The 26,450-nt window shown below is 36.1% G+C and overlaps 1 protein-coding gene across 7 annotated transcripts; it reads right to left on the reverse strand.

The window, feature by feature from the left end:
* Nucleotides 1–10: 10 nt before the first annotated feature.
* On the reverse strand, nucleotides 11–26,040 carry DYNC2LI1 (dynein cytoplasmic 2 light intermediate chain 1). 7 transcript variants are annotated; one of them, XM_068939682.1, is made up of 13 exons: nucleotides 25,836–26,040; nucleotides 24,747–24,864; nucleotides 23,478–23,512; nucleotides 22,810–22,879; nucleotides 21,676–21,764; nucleotides 19,326–19,512; nucleotides 16,770–16,838; nucleotides 15,298–15,375; nucleotides 13,910–13,986; nucleotides 13,487–13,557; nucleotides 12,942–13,039; nucleotides 10,322–10,414; nucleotides 11–2,003 (listed from the first exon to the last, which is right to left on the reverse strand). In XM_068939682.1, the coding sequence occupies exons 2-13, from the start codon at nucleotides 24,771–24,773 to the stop codon at nucleotides 1,938–1,940; spliced, it is 960 nt and encodes a 319-aa protein (XP_068795783.1). In that variant the 5' UTR covers nucleotides 24,774–24,864; nucleotides 25,836–26,040; the 3' UTR covers nucleotides 11–1,937. The 7 variants fall into 7 exon arrangements, with proteins under 7 accessions (XP_068795783.1, XP_068795777.1, XP_068795782.1 ...); XM_068939676.1 differs by lacking the exon at nucleotides 25,836–26,040 and adding an exon at nucleotides 25,570–25,724; XM_068939681.1 differs by lacking the exon at nucleotides 25,836–26,040 and adding an exon at nucleotides 25,354–25,491.
* Between the last annotated feature and the right edge of the window lie 410 nt (nucleotides 26,041–26,450).

The raw sequence follows: 26,450 nt of genomic DNA on the forward strand, positions 1-26,450 counted from the left end.
GGTGTTCTAATTTCCTTCCCCCCCCCCCCCCCCCCCCCGGCAGTATTTTCTTTTATAATGAGGGCCAGTAAGCAGAGCGGTATAATTGCTAGTAAATTTTATTTCTAGAATTGCATTTTAAGTATTAAACTTTGTTGTGATACTGTTTGGGGGGATTTGTAAAAAGGGAATAAACTGCATGCATGTAAATAAAGACAGAATTGAGAAAGGACTCCACATTAATCCTATGCATACTATACAATCGTGGCAGCAATGAGTACTGAATCTTAAAGCAATATAGAAGTAACCAACATTCTGTTGTCTTGTAAATGATGATAAGTGAGAGAAGGTAGTTATTTATATCTGTTTTTTTCCTTTTCATTATCAAGTTCTAAATCTTGTTTTAGATTATTTAATTTTTGGTTTATTAATAAAAAGTTAATTTAGCTAGGGAAAAATATGTAAAGGTTGTTTGCCATTTCTTGGAAGTCATGTCATTTGCGTCTTTGTAAATTATTCTTGTGAGCTCTGTACAATGCAGAAGAGTCCAGTTTATCCCTCCAAATTAATAAACATAAGTAAATTTCAAAAACGAAAGTATAGCAGACACTGAATTCACAGCTTTTGTAACTTGATTTTCATATTCATGAACAAGTTATTTATTAAAGAGAGGTAGCTACAGATTACTGCATGGCATTATGGGATTTTAAGGTGTAAATGTACTTAATAATATAATGACTTTAATTTGATAGTTTTGAAATGATACTTTCTTTTAACAAAGAGTATGAAATCCTCCCTGCAAGGAAGTTAATGCAAGTTTTCCACTTAACTAGGAGGCCAAGATTTTATTCTGATATCTTTATATATGTGTTATTCCAAGACACAGATGTTACATCTGAAAAAAAAAATCTTCATTGAACAAACATGTTAAAAATAATAACTAACTCTAAAGAGATGATGGAAAGACATCGCATTAGTTTGTCCTTTCATCTTCATCATCATTTTCATGCTGATGTCAAGTTTTTCATCAAGAAACATTCTTACCATCTAGTCTGCCAGGTGGCTGTTCAGACACGTACTCTGACGACAAGTCTTAGCTCTCAGGAGACACCTCTAGCTGTAATCCAGATCTTTTGTCTATTCTCAAAGGGCTCAGTCCAGCTGACTGTATGGAGGATGTCCTACATTTTGTAGTTTAGGCTAAATATGAATCAGTTATTCTTTTACCATTAACCACGTACCTTTCAAATACTAGGAAACTCATTCTAATCAATTTGACTATTTGATAGAAATGCCTTCTTTCCAATTCTGTGCAAAACTATTAAAACTTTATACAGTAGAAGAAACATATAATTGGCTTATTCAACTGTATGATACTGAAACTGAGACAAAGAAAACTGAAGTTTAGAGAAGTCAGACAAACTTGATTTAAATTTATTTTATTCTGTCAGCTTTTGTGAAAGTATCATATTTAAATATATCAAACTACGGTCCAAATATAATGTTAAATTTTGCCTTTGAATTATAAATGCAAGGACCTCAGAAAAGATGCCTAGCACACTTTAGTATGGAGTTTCATTCTTTGCCTGTGAAAGCTTGTTTACATTTAAACACATATTTAAGGTAGAATCATTCAAAATTGAATAGCATAATTTGTTATAAAATAGGTAGGAACGACTAATGCCAGTCTTCATACTCAAACGCATCTCTGAAAAATATGGAAATCTCCTCTCCTCCCATTTTTTTTAAACTATGTGTCACTACCAAGCTATACTTTAATTTGGATTGAACTAATAAACAGATGTCTTAATAATATAATAATAAGAATGCTTAATAAATATTGTTAAATTTATAGTTTGATACTGTACATTTTTAACTGCATCAAATTAAACTGCTAATACAATGTTTAAAAAAATGATTTTGTGCATGTTAAACTGAAGACGGCTATAGCAGTTCAATCAGTCAAGATCAAAATCCATTTCCTTCCAGGATTTAGAGGCATTTCTCTTATATTGGTCAAGTTCCTAAAACAGAAACATAGATGCAGATTACTCTAATATCCTCATGATTGAAAGGAACAAGAAACATACAATAGCCACCTAAACAGTTAGATCATAAGCAAAAATTTTCCACTGGAGGGGAAAAAAAAGGGTACTGTATTATTTTTAGCAAAATTATACCAAAAATCAAAGTGCTATGCTTTGTCACATTTGCTCTCAGATAAAACAACTACACTTTTTTTGGCCTAGACATTTGCTTTCTAGGATAGAAGAAAGTTTTGGTGTTTTCTTCCGTAGACATTTACTTTTGAGAAATTAGGCGCACTGTGAAGATTCAGACATGTACCATTACACACATTTTAAAAACAGAAACCAGAATTACTCTACAAAAAACCCACTATTTCATACCCCAAGTGCCAAAGTTAGGCCTTTCAAAAGCAAAGCATATTGGTAATTCACTAGGAATAGTAAAAGAAACCGTAATAACAAAGCCTGCTTTATTTTAGCGCAGGACTGAAATGAACTTCCAATGAAAACTTATCACCAGCTGTGGTAACTTGAAGAGCTACCTGCGGACCTTAGAAACCCTAGGACCTTAGAAAACAAGGCTGGACATACCAGGAATATGCATTTCATACATATTGCATGTGTTCTCCTAGTGGTACATCTGTGGCCAAAAAAAGCTAAAGCTGCATTTTTGCCTTTGCTAGCTTTCACATTCTTGTTCAGAAAGCAGTAAGCAGAAATGCAAGAAAGAGGAATGCAAGAGGTGTTTAGGAAATCAACAGCCCCTATCTCCTCAACCTATGGTTTTGGATATTTGTGGAAATAATATTCCTTGCTGCTTTGGCTTCTTCAGAAAATGTGTTACTCATGAGTAGAAAAAGACGCCATGCTTTAATTTTTTTGTTTTTCAGTTAGTAGTTAAACAAAATCCTCTCAGATGCTACCATTTAGTAGATTGAAGTTTGCAACTGCATGTGAAAAACTGCAAAAACAAGGTGGAAATTATAATAATGCATCTTCTAGACAGTATTAGGGCACCCTTAAAACTACCTGTATTGATTATTAAAAGCAAATAGAAGCTTGAACTATGGAGGTATAAATCAAGTGAATTAGGGAGGGAAGATGAGGCAGTCTACACTATAGTGCACTTAACACCAGCTGAATATGAGTAAGGAGGACAAATGACCTTGTGTCAGCCCAAAATTTTACTGGAAATTTTGAAGCCTATAATAAAAGGCTCTAGCAACATTAGCAAACAACAGTTTCATCATCTGAATTTTATGCAGTGGTGTATAGTGTCAGGAATTATTTCTGAAGATTTTCTTTCAGCATAAGTGATTTGAAAATCATTATAATTGCTTTACATTTGTAAAAAAATACAAGACTTTTGCAGGAAGGTGATACTGTAATGAAGTAACTGTTAGACCTACCATATGCTGTTTGCAATGTAAAAAGTCATCATATCTTACTTGTATCAGGTGAGCATACTAGCCATCTATTAACTACAACACAGAGCGCATAAATTATACTGAAATTCCTATCAAGTTCGATTAGTTCTACAGATACTTTTGATATAGTGCTACTATGATTTACCAAATCCCTGCAGTATTAGATTCTATATTGTCAAGGATCTTCTTGGCATTTCCCCCCCCCCCCCCCCCCGAGAAGGTAATACTTATTTCTGTGTTATGTATAATTAAAAAAATAAAGTTTTAAATATATTTTTAATAATTTTTAATGAGAATTCCTCTCCCTGAAATGCTTTAAGAAGAAAAACCTAAAAAGATGGAGAATATTCACCCTTTTGGAAATTCATTCTAAAGTGAAACAGAGACAAAATATTTATTTTACAGTTAAGTAATTCATAGACAACTAATACAGAACATATTGTGTCCAATCTAAATCTAGTAAGTTGCACTATTAAATAAAACTCTAGTACTACTGAACTCTTCCATCTGTAAGGTAGTCTTTACTCAATATTTTCACTCCTTTACTATTAATATCAAGCAATTATGATCTTAAAACTGTTGGAAACTTGCCAACAGTTAGGAATAGAGAGAATATTGGAGTGTTTTAAGAAGCTCAAGTATTCTGATTTATGCTAAGCTAATAATTTCCATTCTAATAATTTTCTTAAATGTTACAGAAAGAGGTGAAACTAGACAATGAACTTTTACATATAAAGACAATGCTGTGGGTCATGTCTAAAGGTGCTATCTAAAATATTAGCCTTACAGATTTATCCAATCTGAATAAACTGTCTCAAGAAAGAGGCAGATAATTTAGCAGATTTTTTTTGCTGTAATTTTAGCTAGCCAGAAGGTCAGTCAACATAAAGGCAGTTCAAAAAGATACAAAACTGCAAATAGATGCCAACAGCATATATTAAAATTATTCTGCTATTCTACTACAGAGAGAAGTAGAGAGCAAAATGAGAAATAGTATTTTGGAGACATATCAAAATATGACTACATTTAATCAATAGTAAATGAAAGCAAAAAAGAAGATGAAACGGGAAGAAATCTAACAAAATATCATCTTCAATAAACTCAGTGATTCAACGGGGGAGGGAGGGGAATATTGTCAGGAAAATATATTTCTTTAGTTCTGGTGTAAAATAAAAAGTAAAACAAACCCCTGTAAGCCTGAAATGTAATGGAAAAAAACTGTTTCAATTTTACCTTAAAGATCAGTCCAGAGACTGAAAAAAAACCCACCTTCCTGCTTCTAAAGTCCTATACTATAAACATGACCCAGAATTCTGGAATATACTATAACTATACAAGCAGCTAAGTAATCCCTTCCTCAAACTGCAAGAAACTCCTACAAAGGAGTATACATCCAAATAAGCAAAAACGTTCGCAGTTAGCTAGCACTATGCTTCCTTTGTTTTCTGGGTATCAAATACAGGGCACCCAGATCAGAGTTATGGAAGAAAAATTCACAACTGCAGTTTAAATATGTTTTAAACGTTCTTTCAGTGTTTTAAATATCATTAGTGTGCTAGAAATTCAGGTCCTAGATGTCTCTGGCATAAAGTAAGTAGTTTTTTTTTTTTTTTACCGTAATGCTTCTGCATTTCAGTGTTTCTGTAAATTCTTCATCTGTCAAACGGGGAAGATCACACCTAATCTTATAAAGATATTAGAAAGCCTTAACTGATGTTTGTGAGGTACTCAGATAAGATATACCACACATTCTCAGTGAAAAAAATTAATACTTTTGTGTTCATTGAAGTGTCTGAATGGCAGGCTGAGAAATAAAGGTACACAAAGAATAAAGATAATGAAAAGAAATACCGAACAATTGAATGAGACATCAGGAAAATAGTATATGATCATGTAATTAAAGACAATATCATAATGTCTACAAACAAGGAGGAAAAATTAAGATTGCAGGAGAAGCCTTAATTGTTGTATTTCTTCAATTCTGAGGGACTGACATCGCAACTATCTTTCTATGCAGTTTCTTACTAAAGTTGCTCTCAAACTGTGGCATAAGATCTCTGAGAGTTGACTTTAACTAGCAGAAATAAAAGGTCAGGTAGGTCGTTCAACCATGGGACACAAACTCTTCCAGTGGATACTACAATATTTATCTATTATCAGAGACTCAAGTTATCTGTATTCAGATCCAGGTCCTAGAGTACATTCATACCATTCTATCTCTACCTATTTATCTACAAAGCCTGTATCTGCCCCCTCCCTTCCCTAATCACTACCTGGATCCATCCTATCTAACTCACTCATCTACTCTTTCATCTACTTCTATCTAAACTCATTTTACTTAAGTTTCAGGTTTCCCATTCCTCCTCCTGCTCATCTCTACCAGTTCTCTCCTATAATACTTTGAATCTCCATTCCTTCTTTCCATTTCCTTCTCTCCCCCGCCCCCAATTAGACCATTTCTTCCTTCTTCTTACTCTAGGGCACTAGTAAAAGATTTGAAAGAAGAATGAAGACAGCCTCTCTTCTCTGTTCTAGCTAGGACTGAAGTAACCTGTGAGAGTACTTGTGGAACAAGGTCAAACGAAGCAAGTAGTGAAAAAGTCTATTAAAAAAAAAGTCTTAAGCACCTAAACTTCAGTAGGGAGTTTAGCAATAATAATATTCTAATATAGCTTTTAAAACAACTTTAAAATCAACTTCAGCAAAGTGTGTTGGACACATTTGGGCATGTTTTCATGCGAAAACAAGAAAGCTTATTCTTGGTGCCTGAGTAAGCTTCCTAAATACCTTTTTCTCCACAATATGAAGAGTGGGACTTTTCCTCCTCTTTTAGGCATGCCAAGGTGCCTGCCATTCTCCTCTGCCCAGTATCACCTGACCAAGGAGGCCATTGACAGGACATCTTCTACTCTGTTGAACGCAATCAAGTTCTCTCTTCTGAAGCTCTGTAGCATGTTCACAGCAGAGAAGTATACTGTACAAATATGGCTGGCTCTCACGCTGTTGGCCAGTCCAGTCCCAACCACAACCAGATACTCATGGAGCCCAAAGGACAGCTGCAGACCTGACCGTGGGTTGACTTCTAGTCAAGAATGACATGGAAATGTGACTCAGGGGAAACAGCAGCACACTTCCTCAAAAAAGGATCGTAGAATCACATTTTGTGAATGACAGCAGATGTCTTCAGGCTAGACTCTCAAAGAATACACAGCAGTAGCATAAGCTACAGATAGACAAGTCTGGTGTTTGCATGGCTGATGAAAGGACTGGTGACAGGATATATTTTTATCCTTACTGTGAGTATAGCTGATTCCACTTGAGAAGTCCTTTCTTCCCCCTCTCCTCTTTCTTATTTAGCTCTGCTTCTGTGTAAGAGTTTATAACCCAGTTCTTCGTGATATGCTTCTATTCCTGCTTGCAAGCTAACATCAAGCTGCACCAGGCATCTAGTCTGTTTTTTTAGCAGTGGAGGCGGGGAGGGGGAAGTATACTTGATCGTATCAGGCTTCAGCTAAAACTGGCACCAATCCCTAAAGTAATACCTTTGTGTGACAAGGACCTGTTGGCATGAACTTTGGCATTGCGTGACGCTGATTTCTTGAGTATCTGATTGGGACAGACTATCTAATTCTCTGAGCTTGAGGTTAGCTTTATCATTCGCTTCAGTGAACGAAGCTGCAGTCTAATGTCTAAATGAAAAAGGTCCACGCACCTATTTGACTACTAGTTAGTGGTATAAGGCATAACAGGATAGTTAGGACTTGAAACAAACAAAAACTCTTCAAAAGACATTTGGAGTGCTTACTTTTGTGGTACAGAGCATTTCTAAAGAAAACAGAGCAGTCACTCTTATGTGCCATCTCGCTGCCAGAAACATTTAGAAGGAACTAAGAGAAGAACAAGACTTTTATGCACTCATAGGTGTTCACGGATGCAGGTGGTGCATGTGCAGCTCTAACTGACAATGTTATTTTAGAATTTTTCTCTCTTACTTGAGTCATATGTGTACCTAAAGTTAAATCTGCAGAGACACAAATAATATTCAAGTCTGACAGAAAAGATTCAAGTGACTAAATTACCATGTTAGACAGACAACCTTAAAGCATCAAAAGCTGAAAAACTAGAAGAGAATGGAGAGAAATGGTCCAAATGATTTAATGACAAGTTCACCATCTTGTTTGATTAGTACGTTGTATGAAGTGTTAACAGCAAGCTACAGGTTTGTGGTTTAATGAATATGTAAAATAAACATTTTGTTTGAATCTCGAAAGCCCAGTGAAGATCAGGAAATCCAGTCAGTCTAGAGAGCCTGTGCTAGTTAAGAAATACACTAAAAATGTAAATTTCGGAAAGGTCCCAGGTGCTGCATGAGACTAACATGCTGAAAATAACCCTGGAAAACCAAAAAGAAGCAAACAATTTCAACAGCAATAGTTGATATACATCTGCACGTTGTAGATTTGTTGGATAAGAACGTGAAAAATAATTCTGAAAAGACACAGTTGACAAAAAAAAGAGGTGCTCTATCTTGAATAAAGGCATGGTGAAGAAATGGTAGCCGCAGAGAGTTTTCCAGAGCAGGAAGTCTGGGAATAGGGTGGTAGCCTCATAGTTTGAACATACTGAAGAAACAATCTGGTCTAAAAGAGAGCGCTCTTGTGAGAGAGTGCTGATGAGCTGGACCCTAACTTCCACACCCAGAAAGTGTCTCAGATAAACCCTGGCAGCTTGTACAAGAGACTATATCAGGCATTTTCTTTTTTCTGTACTTTACTTTTCTGGTTATTCTCTAATTTTATACTCCAGAATTTAACCTTTTATTTTGCTGAGCCGTTTCTTTCTCTAAGGTGATTTTATGCTACAAATAATCTTAGCTAACCCTGTAAAGACACATTATTTCTCTGCAAATGCTAGCTGCAGACAAACCCTTCAAACAAGTATACAAACTTGGAAGCCCCTGGAAATAAGAATATATTATCCAGAGTACAAGGATCCATTCTGAGACTGGCTGCACCAAGTGCCAGGATACTGAAAGGCTCCACACAAGAGGGAGGCAAGAGAGAAATAGTCCTAATTTTATGAAACTTTGTACTGTCTTAGCCATCCATACATTTATTACAGCATTATTTAGCAGTCCTGACCGAGACTGACACTTCATTAGGTATGCTAGTCCTAGTATTAAACATACTGACAGATGCTATATTTTGTGTCCTATTACTATGATTTTGTATTTATTTTTCCTTTAAAGCTTATCTTTGAGATAAATGAGCAAACTGGTTATCATCTAGAGTCCAACGTGGCATATTAATTAAACGGAAGTAACTGAGAGAATGATAACGTGCACTTAAATGTTTTTAGAAAATGCACCATCTTTATATGTAACTTTCACTTTGCATTGTGTCCCATGATTTCATTAGCAACATGCTGCACATTAAAGATTTTAATGTAGTGTTCCTCCTAAACAACAGATAGCATATGTGTCTCTAAAAAGAACCTTAGACTTACGATGTACTTAAAAATTTGCTTTCAGAATAGGATTTTTGTACCTTTTTCACATAATTATGATAAATTCAAAGATATTTTAGACTCACTGTAACGACAGAAGTCTTTTCTTACAGATGTATATTGCTATCTTAGTGCACTACAAATTGAATGAAATTCTAAGAGTATAAAACATTTTAATAATGTGCAGATAATCTTGTAATATTTAAACTTCAAGACAGAGAAATTTAGAAAATAGCAGATAGCAAAGGCAATTTAAAGCCCAGATTGCTTGTGATAGTCCAACTGAAAGAAGCTACACTGGTTTCTAACGCCCTTCAACAGATTAGTATTCTAAAAGCCTGTTTCTTTTGTTTAAAAACAGATAATTAGTATTTCTCTATATGATTTAATCAACACCAGTATCTTGTTTTGCAAGACGTAAGTATTATCTAATAATAACAAACAGTTATACTGAGTATTGATTTTGGAATTTATAATGTAATCTCCTGTGCTTTATAAATGGGAGCACTTTAATGATTTCTAAGATTGTTCTTGATATAACAGGCCTTTAAAACTGATGACTACACTAACAGGATATTGCAGGCAATATGCAAGTTCAAGGACTGCAGGAGATTCTTGTAATTGCTTTATTTTTATATTATTAATCTGTTCTAACCTCAGTCTAGTTCTCCATGGAATTTTTCTATAAAATTAGTTCACCACAAATATTTTGGCAAATTCAGAAGCACTACGAAATGAATACAAAAAATTAAATGACCCTTTCTTCTCTAAAGGTGTGTCCTGGAAGTCAGGGGGTAAGTCAAATACCACAGGGTAGAGTAATTTTGTTTACTGTATTTTTAAAACAAAAAGTTCATAAACCACAAAACTTAGTCAGTAAGATTATCATCTCAATATCTTTCATAAACTCCAGTTTAAGCAGAAATTTTGAAGAGGGAGTGGAGGATAGGAAACAAACACTCCTATCCTAAACCTCGGATGCTATTCCCTAGACTAAGTGCTAACAAATTCCCAAATAAATACAAAGTGAAGAAATGGAGAAACTTCTGTCAAGAAACCTTCACAGCTTGGCTTCAGTATGGATGATGAGATTATTTCAGTGAAATAATCCTGGAAGAGAGCTAGAGGGAAAATTCAATTCCTTCATTTCTAAAGAAACCACAGAATGAAAACTTTCATGTCTAACAATGTTCCTCCTGCTAAATGTTTATCAATTGGGGAAAAAAAAACAAACAGGAAAAACCCCCCTAAAATTGACTAAAATTCTTGAATTCAAGTTATTTAAAGGCAAAAAGGGTGCTATGGGCATACCCTACAAGTACTTCAGCATGGCAGTGGTTCTGGAATAACAGACTGAACAGCTATTGGAAAACAACTACATACCTGGTTTTTCTGAGCTCTCATGACATCAACTTCATACTCAGCATATTGTAAATCCTGAGCAGGGTCCTTTGTATATTGTAAATCACAGGAATTCTAAAATAAAAATGAGAAAACATAAATCACAAATTTAATCTTCTGTTCCTTCAACAAGGAGACGCCATGTGGTAGAGTCTAACGGAAGCATTTTGCTTATAATACAAACGTATTAAATTGCTGCCTTTAGGAAGAGTTTTTTGCTACTGGACACAGATTAGATTAAAAAAACACAATACATTATACTGGACTGGCAAAATGATGAGAAAGTAATAGCGCAGTTAGATCTTAAACAACTATGAAATAAGAATATTTTCTTTCTTTTATTAGTAGCTTCTCTCCTCAGAGAGAAAATATTCCTTCCAGCTCATGATATTCGGACACAGTAAAGTGTTGCTCCTACGAGAGGCTTCAACGCTCAAAATCATGCTTCAGTTCAGGCCTCCAGAAGTATTACTTCAGTATCTGAGAAACACTTCAAGGACTGATTATTATCTTTTTGCCAAGTACCTGAAATTACATTTACTAACCTTGAGGCAACCATAAATTTAATTCCAAAGAAGAAAATGTGCTAATAAAAAGGAAAATTATCATGTAAGAATTGTTTATATTGTGCTGCACAATTCTTGTTACTCATAACGAACAGAAAGTAGCAAGAAGTCAATCATACAAATGATGGAATAAAATAAAGCAGAATTCTTACTAGACCAATAGATGAGAAAAGACATTCCCAATGCAAAAAAAACCCCAAAAAACAAAAAACCAAAAAAAAAATCAAACTTAAGTTTAAGGCAATATGGAACAGGAAGCTACTTGGCAAATCTTTAAATTAGATTGGTGCTTTCTTTCCAAATACTCCTAGAGACCTTCTGGAGGAAGACCTACTTGCTCTGCGGATGATTTCCAAAGAATACCACTGATGCAGCTTGCAAGATTCAGACATATATAAAAATCTCTGTGGAAATCGTGCACTGTAATGGGCTAGATGCTTCCCTTTTCTGAGTAAGGGGCTGTTGTTACTCTGAGTTACTTTAATTTTTTTTTTTTTTTTTTAAGCAATGTTCCTCATCCATAAGCCCCACTCTCAATGCTCACATGCCAATACCTGCAGTGAAAATTGAACTGGGTTTTATCATCTCCCTTCCTTCCCATAAAAGGGCATAAGGACCATTACAGAAAAGTACGGGGAACGGTGCTTAACTTGACACTGCATCTCTTGAGGTTCCACGATTTCACAGCATAAAGATATAAGTGCATTGCACTAAGCATCCTAGTTGCCAGAAGTAATTAGCTAATGAAGTCAGATGATGAATCTGTCATTTTCTGGCAGTTAGATGTAACTACAGATCTGAATAACTAGAATAGTATTAAGATTATGGTCAGAACCAAGCTCTGTGAAATACCTGAAAAATTCAGTTTAAATAATTAATGGTTCTATTTCTATGGTTAAGAGTACTGAAGGCTCTCCAATAATGTATACACATTGTCCAGCTCAAAACCCCAGTCTAATAATTATTACCACGTCTTTTGGAGACTATACATATATTTTTAAAAGGTTATGAGCAAAAGTTATATGAAAAAATATAGTTTTTGAAAAGTAAAGTTTAGTCTTCATCATCTTGAGGCACAAGAGGTCACTGTATTGCATGGCATCTTGGTGATGATTTACTCTGGTCACAAATCACTTGAAGTAATTTGTAGGGTTTAATATGTAACAAGCAAGTGAGTAGGAAAAGGACAACCGAAAACCTGTCCCACATAAGGGACTGGAGATCCACAGACCAAAAGCTAGAAAAAGCTCAGTTTGCACAATGTAATATGAGGCACAGTTTCATAGCCCTAAATGATTTAGGCAAGCCATACGGCAAGAAACGGACAGGAACAAAGAACTCTGACACAGTCTAGTATAGAAGGAAAAAATGGTAGGCTATATTTGCTCAAGCCAAACAGAAAATTGGGAATTTTGATTTACTAACAACAGCAATTACTTTAATTCAAAAGGAATGTTTAGGTTTTTACCTAAATAGGTAAAATAGCTGCCAAGTGATTCTCATTACCTTGCTAATCCAAACACTTCCCATAGAGTTCCCACAGGAAAATTACAAACTTTAGCAAGGAACTCTAGCACACTGGCCTGATTCAAAGTCTCATGCCCTAAGAGAATAAGGGTCATCAGCTTGCTGCAGCCAGGAAGAGCTCTCCTCTTGAAACATCACTGGCATCTGGTTTAGGCATTAGGGCACACGTCACCTTATAAAGTTCCAAAAAAGGTGAGTATAGGATCTCTCTCGATATCACGGAAGGCAATGGTATTACTTTGGAAAAAACAGAGGGTTACAGCATCGATACTTTTCTTATTTCTAAATGTAGGAAGGTGACTGAAGATTTAGAAGCTAAAAATCAAAGCACCACTACCTAAAAATATATATTTATTTATGAATTAAAGACATTGGAAGAAACAGAACTGCTAAATGTTTTTTCAAGAGACTGAAATTCCAGTCACTAGACTTGATGGACAAAAAGTAGTAGTAATATTACTACTATTCTAAGACAAAAGAAGTTGTGCATCAGACACTTAAATATGTACCTTGGGAGGAAATGTTTTCTCAAATACTTTTTTCCACAGTTCCAAAGGCGTGTTTGCACGCAGTTTTCCAATATCGCTATCAGAAGCAGGTGGTGGTCCTAAGGATTATAGCAGAGCACAAAATAATACAAGTATGCTGTCATAACAACATGAACTATCAAATCACTTTGGACCACGGTCCACCTAATTTAATATTTTATCTTCAACAGTGACAAGCTGCTACAAGCTTTGAAAAAGCATTGATCTCCTATCATGAAAGAGGCTGTGTTACTATTGCATATTATTATTATTTTGTTAGGATCTAAGCTTGACCATATCTTATCATTTGAAGTAGTAACGATACTTTACTACTACTTCACAAAACTGCACAGGTAACTGTCCATAATATAAATACTGAATCTTCATTTTAAACTTTCTAAGCCAGTTGCTTTAATGATCAGTTAAATCATGCGCTAAAATTTAAATTAATATTTAATCTGTTTAAATTTTTTTTTCTAGTTTTCATAAACAATTTAAGACATAAACGGAACAGGAAATGTCCTAACCTATTTGGTTCAGCGAATCCAGGCCTGCTGGTATAAACAGAGGTCTGCTGTGATCCACTGATACAGACTTACTAAACAGAGGGGAAAAAAAGTGAACATTTAGCAATCAACTATAAAAATTACATTATTCTAGCCAAGACTAAGACTGTCATTGGGCTCTGCACACAAATATAACTAAATAAAAATCTATTCAATTATATTGGTGACCATGCTCCTACTTTGTCAGTTTTGAGATCAAAACAAAGAGTTATTGTTGCCTGGTACAGAGAGACATGCAGTTGAGATGCAGGAGTAAAATGGCATGAACCAAAATCTTGCAGAGATGCTATTTTTGAAGAAAATATTTGGGTTATTAAAATACTCTTATGAAGTAATTGTAAACTCTGGGCAACTCATTTAATAGTAGGATAAAAATTATGTTACCTTTTATCAAAGCCAAATGCCAAGTTATTAATAAGAACACGGGCTTTCAGCAGGAGAGCCTCAGATTTACTGGTAAACTAAAGGAAATCAGAAAATAAAATATACATTATGATCTTCAAGCATAGAAATATTACATGTTATGTCATTTGCACAGAAGATTACAAATAGAGCCTGGCTAGTTCCTGACCTCAGCAAATTAAGTGTATGTTCACTCGATTCACTAGGATAAAAATCTCACCCTCCCTTTCCAAAACATGAATATATTTGTCACTAAGTATATAGATCAAGAAAGACTAAAAATAGCATTACAGAAAAAAGATTAAAGATTAATATATGGATTCACAGTTTCTGAAGCATACACATTAAACTAACAGATACAAATTTTTTGCTTGAGATGAATGAGTTAAGATTTTAAACTATATTAAAAATTATCCACAATACCAAGAACATTTAGAGATGTAACAAACAACTATAAATGTGTTCACACATCATAAAAGTAGCTTGATAGTCAGAGGGAGACTTGGTACCGATTTCTCAGAAAAGAGCTCCCAGAATATCTTCTCAAGCAGCGTGCTTATTTCTCTCTTTTGTATCTTTTGTATCTTTTGTACAGTATCTTTTGATACTTTTGTATCTTAACAAATTCACGTCTTTGAGAACCAAGTTAGATCCCTAGTGAAGGAAATGAAGCTTCTCCCACTGATTTCGATGGGAATCAGGATTTAGTATCCAAAGAGGAGTATTAAGCTCCTACTTTTTCATTTTTAATTAAAATAACATTTAAATACATTTTTAAAGATCAATATGGTATTATTCTCAGTGAACAAAAGAGGAATTCACATGCCATAAAGGAAAACAAAAATCTGTCACCTAAAGTCCTCTTAAAACTGCAAGATACCTGGCCTTACAGTGATGCTTCAGATGAGTATCCTTAAACTGCTGGGAAGATGTGCCCTTTGATCCATGATTTTAAATCTACAGAAGCCTGGTCGCTAGACACAAGCTCATACTGCTACCAAATGGGCCATTTCTCTACTTCTACCTAGGACAATCACTTTTCCTGTCCTGCTTTCTTGTACTAGCAAAAACTTTTGCCCAGCCACACAGTGAACTAAGTTGAGGAACTGAGCTGAATAACAGGTAACTATTTTGACAGTTTTTGCTGGTACTGGAAATTATGTAGTTTGCTTATTCTCAGGGCATATTCATCCATCTCCAGCCAGTACCTGCAATCCGTTTGAGAAATTAGGTCATGGAGGGAGCTATTGTAAGAGCAATTACATCCTATTTTCTCTAAGAGTTTTATATTTCTATTTTGCAGAATATTATCTCATAGCATAAACATTGCTCATCTTTTCTTTCCTTAGCTAAAAAGTGAACATACGCACCACTAATGATGCTCCATAATAATGTGAAACAAATCGAAGCGTCTTGCTTATTATTTTCCTCATTTCAGAGTCAAATTCCTGAAAAAGTTGATATTGGAACGTATGTGTAAGAAACAAAACCCAAGATATTACAGCCAGAACTTTTCAATTTTTTATCTAAACTGCAATGCACTTAGGCTACAATATACGAGGCGTTCAGCTGTCACCGTAATTATATCTTAAGACAGAATCAGTAACAGCCTACTCTGATTGAAAAGAAATGTCACAATTTTCTTTTGTTTCTTTTTTTACAGAGGCAGCCTAACTCAGTCAGTATATTATTCTAGAAAAAGTTTCTTAATTGGGAATAAGTATTCAATTTCCAGTTAGTTTCTATTCCCTTTTGTTTTAAATTTTTAGAAGGAGAAATACTGCCTACTAGAACAAGGGTTTATTTTTCTTTTTGTCAAAATATTTGAATGTCAGTAAACCTTTGGCTACATGCTTTCTAAATTATAATAGTTGCAAGATTTGAAAGGTGCATCAAAATATTTTTTAATCAATATTTCTTTAATATAAGATCATATAGATGGCCCTCCCTGCAGAGAGTGGATGAAAACCTGGTCCGAATGGAGCCCAGAAGATTCTGTTCATAGATGCCAATGGAATTAGGCTTGTTTTGAGTGTTTATTACACGAGAGTTATTGATTTTAAAGGGGTCATGGCTCAGCATAAAGCCCCAGTATGAAAGAATGCCCAGCACCTTATTAAAACAAATTAAATAATTCAGAGTCAACCTAGCATCAAAGCACTATGTTGTCATCTAGAGAAGCACAAGATGCCAGCAAGCCAGCTCAAAATCAAACATGCTCTTCTAGCTTCTTATGAGCAAGTGCTACTTGAAAATTAAGTACACATTTGTTTTAATTTTTGAAATACTGGGAGGGAATCGAGCAGTATTACTTCCTGATATTTCTTCCTTCTCCCCACCAATACCCCTAAGAGATGCAATTACTCACTGGTCTGTAAAAACTGGTAAAATAAATACTTTAAAAAAAGCAAATTTGAGAATGAAATAACAGTTTACTGTTCTTTCTACCACAACCACCAAAAATTGTGGCCAGCTGACTTGAGAGATGCATCTTCCATTGTATATAGATACAGCTGCAGTCAGAAGGGACAGATGGAGCTGGATTTCTCTCATTATAAAAGAAAGGGATCAACATGATGTCTCCTTGCTTCCTTCCTTGGTCTGCAGCTATTTATATCTGCAGTCTTTTCAAGAATATCACAGAAATCATCTATTTGGGAGTGTTCTGTGAAGGAATGACAGCATGTCTGCCATAATGCCATTGGATGGAAAGATTTTTTGTGTTAGAAGGCTGACTGGTCATATTTTTGGTCACATGATCACTATTATGCTACCAAGATTTTATTATATTGTAGAATCTTTACCAGGAATCTTTTCATTATAAATATAAAATATTACTTACATGAAAGATATCATATTTGCTTCCAATTATCACAAGAGGCAATGGAAAAGGGTCAACTAACTCATAATCCTATTAAACAGATACATTACAGTTAAGCAGCGTAAGAAAAGTGTAGAAGATTGATATAGTTAAAGGAAAGGCGCTAAGATTAACTCACAGAAGACAAGGCTTATTCTTTCAAGCCTTAAATTAGAAACATAACTTTAATTCAGTATCCATACCATATTCTACAGTTTTCTCAGTTTCTTCAGAAGTGGTCAGGACACAACCCCTCTGAGCAGTCAGAATATTAATCAGCATTAAATTGATAGCATGGGCTCTTGCACTATATACTCCACCTCTAACATCAGATGAGGGCCAGGGAAGGGAAGCAGGTAAAGCCTCTATATACTCTCCCTCTCACAGCAACTCTCAGTTTGGACTAGCATAACTGGCTCTCTGACACGTTCCCCTCTTTGCATCATACCCAAAGTAATGCAGACGCTAGCCAAAGAAAATTAAACAGAACGACTTGCTTGTGTCACACATTTGTCCTGCCCACGTCGTGTTCTCCAAATTCTTCTAAAAATTAAGTTTGATTATGAACAGAGAGAGGAAAACACCACCCAATGACTGTTAAAGTGCAAATAACTATCAGTGGAAGAAAACAGCTCTAGGATGTAGATTTACTGTTAAATACATTACAATAATCCTCAAGTTATCTGGCAGGTTTTCCAGAAATCCACATGACTTTAAACTATCCTCTCATGTCAGCTGTAGTGGTCAGCTGTCCACATAATGATTTAGTGAAGCTGCTTTCACTGCAGCAGAGTGGAAGAGACCCATGTTGTAACAGAGGCTGACCTAATTGTTCTCTCCTAAAGCTGGTTACTTTGCATACAGGTTAAATGACTGTCAGTATATTGGCAAGAAGCTATAAATACTGAAAATCCTTTACTTTGAAAGGAAAAAATAACGGCTCCATTCATACACTGCCAAAGCAACACCTTTCAGATACATTACCCTCACTTAAAATGGGGTGTATAGAACAGAAAAAAAAAAGGGGGGGGGGAAGAGCTAGTTTCTTAACTAAGAAAAGATTAATTCAGAAAAACATCAGAAACATGAAAATATGCATACTGACCTGTATTCATCTAGCTTTTCAACTTTTGATTACGAAATATTTTAGGTGCATTCAGCCTTTTTAAAGGAAGTTTGCCCTCGATACACTTATGCTTTACCATCATAGCCAAAAATTCCTTATGCAGTATAATGGAATATACGCAGTTATTAAGAAAACCTCTCTGAACCTCATCAAGCCCTATTAATCATAAAAATATCTTTAGCTACAAAAAAGCAGATAAAAATTTCCTTAAATTGTCAGCTACTTTTTTGACTCTTAAAGACAGTATTTCCTCCTACAAAAGGGACATTATTTATTTCTTGAACAATGATGAAAGTTTAAAGAGAACCTAGTAGTAACATAACATTGTGTTTGCCCTCCCTGCTGTTTTCCATAATGAAGGCTGAATAGAAATGCTAGTTCAGAATGTATAATTATGTTCCCTACAGGGCAAGTATAAAAAGCCTTTTCTTCTTAACAATTAATAATTTTTTTTAATTATTGAAAGAAGTTTGTGGTTTTCAGATACTGAAAGCCCAATATGTAACTCTGATATTGTGGTCGTGATTTGTGTCCATGTGCATTTGAAGGCATCTTCTTTTTGTGAACTACTTTCTCTAAAAGTAAAAAATCAAAATCATAATCCAGCAGAACAGGAGTCCTATACTCTAAATCTATTGAGTACTGCATATGTTGCTTTCTTAAAAATATTAAGTTACTTTTCAATTTTTGAACTGCATTGAGCATTTGCAAAATTGCAGCATTTTATAGAAGTTACAGTGTCTAGATTTATGTTCCAAGTCTCTGAACTGCTGAATACCTATTTACGTGTTATATATGCACAACATTTGTAGAGGTTTAAAGCACAATGCCTTTTCATTTCTATTGCGCATAATCTAGTTTAGCTTTTCCAGAGATTTAGTTAGCAATTATGTTTAAAGAATTGATGTTAACATTTCTGAAACTTTATAATTTAATTAGTTGTCAGATTATCAAAAGGCATTGAGTTTGTGATAGACATTTAAATAAATGCAAAGTATATAGTCATGTTGATGGCTGTTATAACTATATTCTTTGCTTAAATTTGTACCTTCAGCTAGTCTCTTGCTAGATGACTTTTGTACATTCTAGTTTTCATCTTCATTTAAAAAAAGATGAGGGGGGGAAAAAAGCAAACTGCTACTCTAAAACTATTTCTTTTGATTGGTGTAACATGCCATAACAATCACATTAGATATCTAACAAAAAGATATAAGAAACCTTCTTTCCTTGTTTCTGCTCTTACTGAATTTTTATTAAATTGCTATAATTTTCCAGTGAACAGGTTCATCTACATCAAATGGATTTTCAGTCAGGCATAAAAATCTAAAAGAGTTGTTTACGATTTTCAAACGCGTTATCTTTAACTGTATAAAGGCCTGTGACATCTTGAGAAAACATTAGAAGTAACTTACTGGATGATCCTTCTGTAGATTGTTCCACATCCTCTGTTTAATTTCAGTAGCTACGTCAGGATTTGTCTTTTCCAGTTTGGTTAGAATTTTGTTCACGTGGTTCCTGGTGACCTGCAGAAGACTTTCCATGGTAGTCCAGAGTTCGTTAGGTTTGGAAAGATCCAATACAAGAACTATAGCAAATGTCCTATTTAAAAGAAAAGGCATTATTTGGTAAAATCTTTAGCATATAACACAATTAGCATTGTCCTCTACAATCACACCTTAACTACAAATGCTGAAAGCAAAATATGTGAAAATACAAGTGCTAAGATAGAACTATATAGAACAGCAAAAGGAGATGGCTTTTAATAATACTCTGAGCTCTGAGGAAACCTATTCATTGTCTTGTTCAGAGCTATTACTTTGGCAACTTCCCATCATAAGTTTTTAGGGACTGCTTATGTATATATGTGTGTATATACATGTACCAAACTTAATTTCTGGAGATTTTGTTTCAAAGCAGTAGAATTTGCAAGTGTCCTGAGCCCATCTAGCTCCTTCCTCCTGTATCACTTCAGTCTAACAATACCATGTATCCCTCCCAGTTGAAGCAATGTTAACAAACGTCAGGCTCTTTCCTAACCTTGTACATATTATACAGTTCTGTACTTTAGTTATTCTTTTGTAATATGAAACAGAAAAAGTTGGTAAGGGGCATTATTCTGTGACACGGACTGCTGTACCAATTAGTTGGAACCTCAAATAAGCATATGAGAATGTCTTCTGAAAGACAGATCAAGAAAGAAAGAAGACTGAGTACTCAAAACATACATATCAGCTACCAGGACTACAACAGGAAATTCTTGCATATAAACTCTTTTCCTCTTCCACGAAACCCCCCTGAAAGTTCCAACATTAAAACGCAGCTGTGAAGCAGAACATTGCAAATGCAGCAAACTGACTGGATACAATGATTCTTTCATGTTCCACCGTGACTTTAGAAAGTGGATTCCAAAGAAGAATGATACCAGAAACACTACAAAGCAAAATAAATGTCCAATTTCACTTTAGAATGCAATGAAAAAAAAAAAATCTATTGAAATGTCTCTTGGTGAAACTAGATATAGTTCATGGAATTTTTAAATAATTCCTTGACTACAGGCAGATGAGAAAACCAGTGAAAAACATTTTACTGAAAGGGTAGTATTTTTGTGTGGTATGTTAAAATACTGCCTTACAAACAAACATGGTCTTAAGGGTCTGTGATGGGATAGCAACATTTTTCTTTAAGATCATCCATACTAGAAGATTCCTTATCAGCCAAGAGCAGGGAGAAGACTGAGGAGCTGGAGCTCAGCTAAATTCATTCAGATAATGGTTCAACACTGCTAGTTGATTTTTCCTTCCAACTCACTAAGCAATTCTGGCAACAAGAAGCTTCACGTGCCAGAAGTGTTTCTTTTTTCCTTCTGTATTAATGTATCAAGTCATGACATTTTCTCACGAGCCAGTACAGTAGCAAATGTAGGTGATAAAAAATAACAGCCTTCCCAATAATTTTCAATGGAAATTAAAGCTCGCTACCAAAGGAATAAAGCAATGCATCAGAATATAAATATAATATGTGAGGTTTTTTCCATTCTTTTCCCTCCTTCAACTCTTTTTTTTCCCCCTAACAAGAAGGAAAACACAAAACGTCCCCCCCATCACCTTCTCTTTTCTTTATGCAAATAGCATCTACCTTCTTCTTCCTGTGGTACTGCTACTCTTTTATGGATTATTCTCCCTACATTCTCTTTATTGTCTCTTAATTCACTTTCCTTTTCTTCTCAAATTGTTTTAATAGTTTTAGTCTCTCAGAAACATCATCTCTCTTCTCTTGTATGATCTTCTTTTCATCAGATGGCCGCGCTACTTCTTCCCAAAATATTTTCTCCTTACTGTCTTTACCTTGTCCTTCACCCTAAAAAACCTCCCCTCACAGAGAGACTGCATGCAGAAGTGGGAAGCCAGATTTTATCTTTGATATGCCCCCCAGCTGCTCTTTCTGCTCTTCAACTGACCATAAAAAGAAGCTAAGTATTCTCTTTTTCTGTGTCTCTTGTACCAGCTACTTAAGGTCAACCCACTTCCCTCATGGCGCTGCTTTCTCTTGTTGTTGGAGATTGCTAAGAACTTGGCTTATTAGGAGAGAATCATGAAAAGGAAGGTCAAAGAAAAGTATCAGTGGTATTAGCATGATTTTTAGAAAAATTCACAAACGTTTTATCTAGTATTTTGAAAGTTTTCCACAATGAAAAGTCTAGAGATTTACTTTTGTTTGAATGAAAGCTGAGATCAATTTGGTATTTTAATATCAAGCACTTACCTTATGTTGCTGCTAGTGATTGGTATTCGAATCAGTTCCAGTAATGAGGTTCCACCACCTAGTTCCCAAAAATGAGCTACATCTTTAGGCTGCAAAAGAGTTTCTTTGCATTAGAAACGTGCATTTCCATGCAACATCAATAAAAGATCTTGACGCTGGTAAAATTGGCTTTTACATGCAAGTAACTCAGAACTATATTATTTCATTAGTTTTTTCTAAAGAAAAACAAACAAAAAACCCCCAAACAAAATATCAAAGTGAAAAAAACCCCACACGTTCAAGAAATCCCACCTAACACTTATGGAAGACTCCTGGCAAACCTGTGACTACCTTGATAAATGACTACTTTAAAATAAGAAAACCCAAAAAGTAGCGTGATTAATGTTAAACACAAAAACTCATGTTATCTTCCTTTCGCTTTTGTTCGTTGCAACTAGAGAAAGTATCAGACTCAGGCTTTTGGAGATGCTTGCAACTGGGAAAGTAACGTACCTTATCTTCCTTTTCAGTTTCTGGGAAAAGTTATAAATGATTTTTATCTTTCAGATGGAGTCAGTTCTTTCATTCCTTGCTTCAGTAATAAAACAGTAATTACCTGAGGCAATAGTTGTTATTGCTGGGCAGTGTTGTGCAGTGATGGGAACTGGTTCGATATTTCTGTTAACATAATCTACAGCGCAGAACTTCATAACATTAACAGTTAACAGAAAAATTTAACTAAGATTTAATATCCGCTAAGACGAGTATTTTGCTCATAAATCTGGTTATAAAGTATCTTCATTGATTTATACTTATTTTATATTCTAAAGACAAAGCTGAAGACTTGCATCCAAAGTAAAACTATGCATCATCTTACAACAGGAAAATAAAAGCACTCATACACTACAGACAAGGCAGTGTTTATAGATGAAATTGATTGCTTTGTGTTATACTTTAGTCTGATCTAATGCATTTTAGTGAAAAGGAAAAACATTAAAAACATTAAATATAAATTTAAGCTAGCTAATTTTTCTAAAATGAAATTCAAAAAATCCCATTTGTTTCACATACAAATCAATAAGCTAAAACCTAGAGTTTACTTAAAGAAAAAAAAAAAGGACTATACAGATATATTACAACTTTCTGGGTACTCACTGCATTATGTCTCTTTGCTCTTCTTCCAAATGTATATTCCAAGGCTAATGTTGGTTTTGGAATCTCTTCCCTATCCAATGAAAAATGATTTTATTTTCTCAAGATCTTCTACAAATATTTAGAACAAATGAAGTCACTTCTACTATTACTAAATTCGATTTAACAGTCGTTACAGAATTGGGGGTAGCAACAGCAACACAGAGAGTGCATTTTAAGACAACAGGTCTCAGTTCATTAGATGTTGCTAAAGGCAGGAGAAGCAGCAGCACCAATGTGAACAGCAGGCTATTTGACATCTCTCATATTGGAGAGGAGGACTGAAAGGGTCAGATGACAGGTGGTAATGAAGGGGAACAAGTTTATCCTTATCTGATCAAAAGGTCACAGAAAATAACGGTACACATATATTATGAATGATCACACAATATAATTATTTATGTGAAATTCTGCAAAGATTATCCAACTGGCTTTAATAATATAAAGATGTAGATGCTTAAATACCATTATAAAACCCTGGCAAATAATTGCATGGATTACAAGGCTAAATCTACTTGTTCCCAATATTTTAAACAATTCTCTTTTACTGGCAGCTGCTTCTTGTAACATTCTTTATGATGATCAGCATTTCAGTATTCAGTTGAAAAATACGTTGAAAAATTAACATGTACCTGTCAAGACATCTCAGTATTATAGTAGTTTTTCCCTGGAAATTAAAAACAAAGAAGGTGGCTACTACAATATCATTAGAGCATAAAAGCTGTATAGTTAAATGCAACTCATTCTAGCATTCTAGTACTAAAGTATCTGAAAAGTGTAAACTCATGTAGTTGTTTGTAGCCTTATTAGTGGAAACTTAACTGCCCACTTCCTGTCAGAATACAGTTACACTACCATTATTATAATTATAAACTAGTGGAGATGACAAATATAGTAACAGTGTACATAAAATTAGACATTAGTGATCAACCTGGCCAACTCTATTAAACTGTTCAACCATTTTTAATTGTTAAAGATATGTTGATTTAATGATTGGTTTCCACTGGTTTGGCTTAAATTATTAGTGATTAGAGGGAAATAAAAAGAATGCTTAAAATATGCATAAACATACCAAAAAAAGGCTTTGCACTGCTGAAATTGAGACAATAAGGACAATGTCACTTAAATGGGATAGCACTTGTACAGTTTCACCCCTGTTTCCCTTCCTACCCCAAAAATCAATGAATTTCACGTAAACCTGAAAAGTCTTTGTACTTTAAAAATTACTTTAAAAACTGCAGGAATAGAGGTTGTAGATACATCAACCCCTCCGAAATAAAAATTATATTCTTTAAAATATGTTTAATATGAAACCATTTAGATAAAAAAGCAAATATTTCCTTATTTACATTTCAAATAAATGTTAACAGAAAAAAAAAAATTACTAATGATGAAGCTTATGGGACAATGTAACCTTGGGCATGTGGGACCCTGAGTCTGCAATCACTTATAATGCATTTTCAAATTTATGTCATATAAATATAGAAACAACTCTCAGTAGGATGCCAGGGCTTCTATTCACAGAAAAATTGGTATCCATGCACCTAAACTAGTTTGTTATCAATTAAACCTCTGCAAGGGGAAATTTGGTGACAAAGAATTAGACAAAAGTATTATTCCTGGCTACTGCTTTTACAAAAATCAATGAAGCCAAACCCCAGAGAATTAGCCTATCATTTATTAGAGTGGTTGGAGTTTTGGCTCTCCAGAGCATAAACTTGAGCTTCTGAATTGTAATAATATCTAGTTGTCCTGCATACGAATAACAACTCTCTGCAGAACCACAGCATACAATATTTTATCTTTACCGAGAATTAAGTGAAGCAGATGCTTTTCAGGTATTTTCCCTGATGCAAACTGTGGTCAAAGGAAGCACGTAATCATACAGTACTTAGCATTACCCCATTCTTGTTTCCCATAAATAACATTGATTTTTCTGAAACTTCCACACCGTCGCCATCGCCTTCAGGGTTTTCTCTTTTCTCCACTTCAGCTATTGCAATATCCCACAAAGTATCACTAGATGGAAAAACAAAATGTCATTAGAGAAAAATAATTAACCCAAGATATTTATCCATTTAGAGCTTTTCAGGAAATGAAGGGTGTCGTGCTTCTTTCCCCCTCCTTTTCATAGCACGTTCCTTCTGCTTGTCAGAGCATATGTGTATATATATATATATATATTTTTTTTTTTTTTAGCAGAACCACGTTAAGTGAGATTGCTGATATAACCCCTTCAGGCCCTTCTGGGGCAGGCAGAACAAGCACCCACTAGGCAAAAGGTGGCTTTCTTTTGAGCGTGCTTACGGTCCTTTTCAAGAAGGGGTTTTCACCGTGCCGTGACACCCCTCACGCCACCTCCTCCGGTTTTAGGCTCCCGCGCGCTGCCCGGGCCAGGTCGCCCCTGACCGACCCGGGGACCCGCCCGGACGGGCCCTCGGTGCCCCGGGAAGCTGCTGCGGGCCCTGCGGCCTCCCCTTCGGGCCGCGGCTCCCCCTCGGGCTCTACCGGGGGGCCGCCGGGGGTCTCTCGGAGCCGCGCAGGCCTCCTCGGTCCTTGCGGTCGCCACCAGGCGCAAACGCCGAAACGGCTCCCCCGTCCCTCCTCTAGGCTGCGGGGCAGCCTCCCGCCCCGGCCGCCTCCGTCCCCCCGAGGGCAGCGGGGCCGGGGGAGGCGGAAGGGCTGCCGGCCGCCCCGGCGGGCGCGGGCAGAGCGCGCCGTTACCTGCCCGTGGGCATCGCTCCTCGGCGCTGGCGCCCGGCTCCCCGTCGCCATGGGAACCGCGCAGGGCCCGCCGGGACATGGAGTCCCGCGGGCAAGGCCGGAAGGGGCCGCCCGGCCTGTGGCGCGGCCGCCCGGCTCCTTCCGGCCCGGCGGCCTGTGGCGGTGGCGGCGGCGCCGTCGCCGGCTTCTCCCCCAGCGCCTTCCCCCCCCGCCCCGCGGGTGAACAAGTGCCAGGAGTGTTGCGTATTTTCTGTCAAATATTCTACCTCGGCCGTAGAGGCGTTTGCTTCTAATAATTAAGCTCACGGTCCCCAAGGGAAGTGTGTTAGCGCCGGTGGATGAACCGGATCAGAGAAGTCGATCGGTGCCCGAGAGGAGGGAAGCGACCCGAAATCCACAACAAGTACAGCTGACCTGCCGGCCCAGAGCCGCCTTCTGCAGCCGAGCAGCTGCTTTGCCTCTTGAGAGGCCCAAGACACAGAAAGCTAAATAAAATCATCTCTCTCTGTTTTATCAGCGCCAGGGAAGTGGCCTCATTCATAATGATTAACTCAGAATTCATCATAACTTTCTCCTCCGTTCCCCAAAGAAGGCTTGTGTAGCAGGAGACAGGCCCTAAGTAATACCTCTTTGGTAGAAATAAGGTTTTGCTAAGTTTTTCTTACGTTGCACTTGCTTAAATACAGGAATCCTAACCGTTCAGTTTCACTTCCAGAAGCCTTTATATGGACTTTTTTCTCTGCCTTAGGTCACTTCCAGGTCTGTACGTGAATCTTCCGCTGCATTTGCCATCTCCTTGTGGACACCACAGTCTTGTTTGTTAATTGAAATCCTGAAATCCTGAAACGTCGTCGTTCAGTGCTGTACAGGGGCAGGTCATG

The sequence above is a fragment of the Struthio camelus genome, chromosome 3 (assembly GCF_040807025.1).
Source record: "Struthio camelus isolate bStrCam1 chromosome 3, bStrCam1.hap1, whole genome shotgun sequence".
NCBI classification, from domain to species: Eukaryota; Metazoa; Chordata; class Aves; order Struthioniformes; family Struthionidae; genus Struthio; species Struthio camelus.

What these genes read in the sequence shown, in the direction of transcription:
- DYNC2LI1 (XM_068939676.1), bottom strand. An exon ending in TTATGGGAAACAAGAATGGG is followed by an intron (nt 23,513 to 24,746) that starts GTAATGCTAAGT and finishes TTTAATTTCCAG; the next exon opens with GGAAAAACTACTATAATACT. An exon ending in ATACTGAGATGTCTTGACAG is followed by an intron (nt 22,880 to 23,477) that starts GTACATGTTAAT and finishes TTCATTGGATAG; the next exon opens with GGAAGAGATTCCAAAACCAA.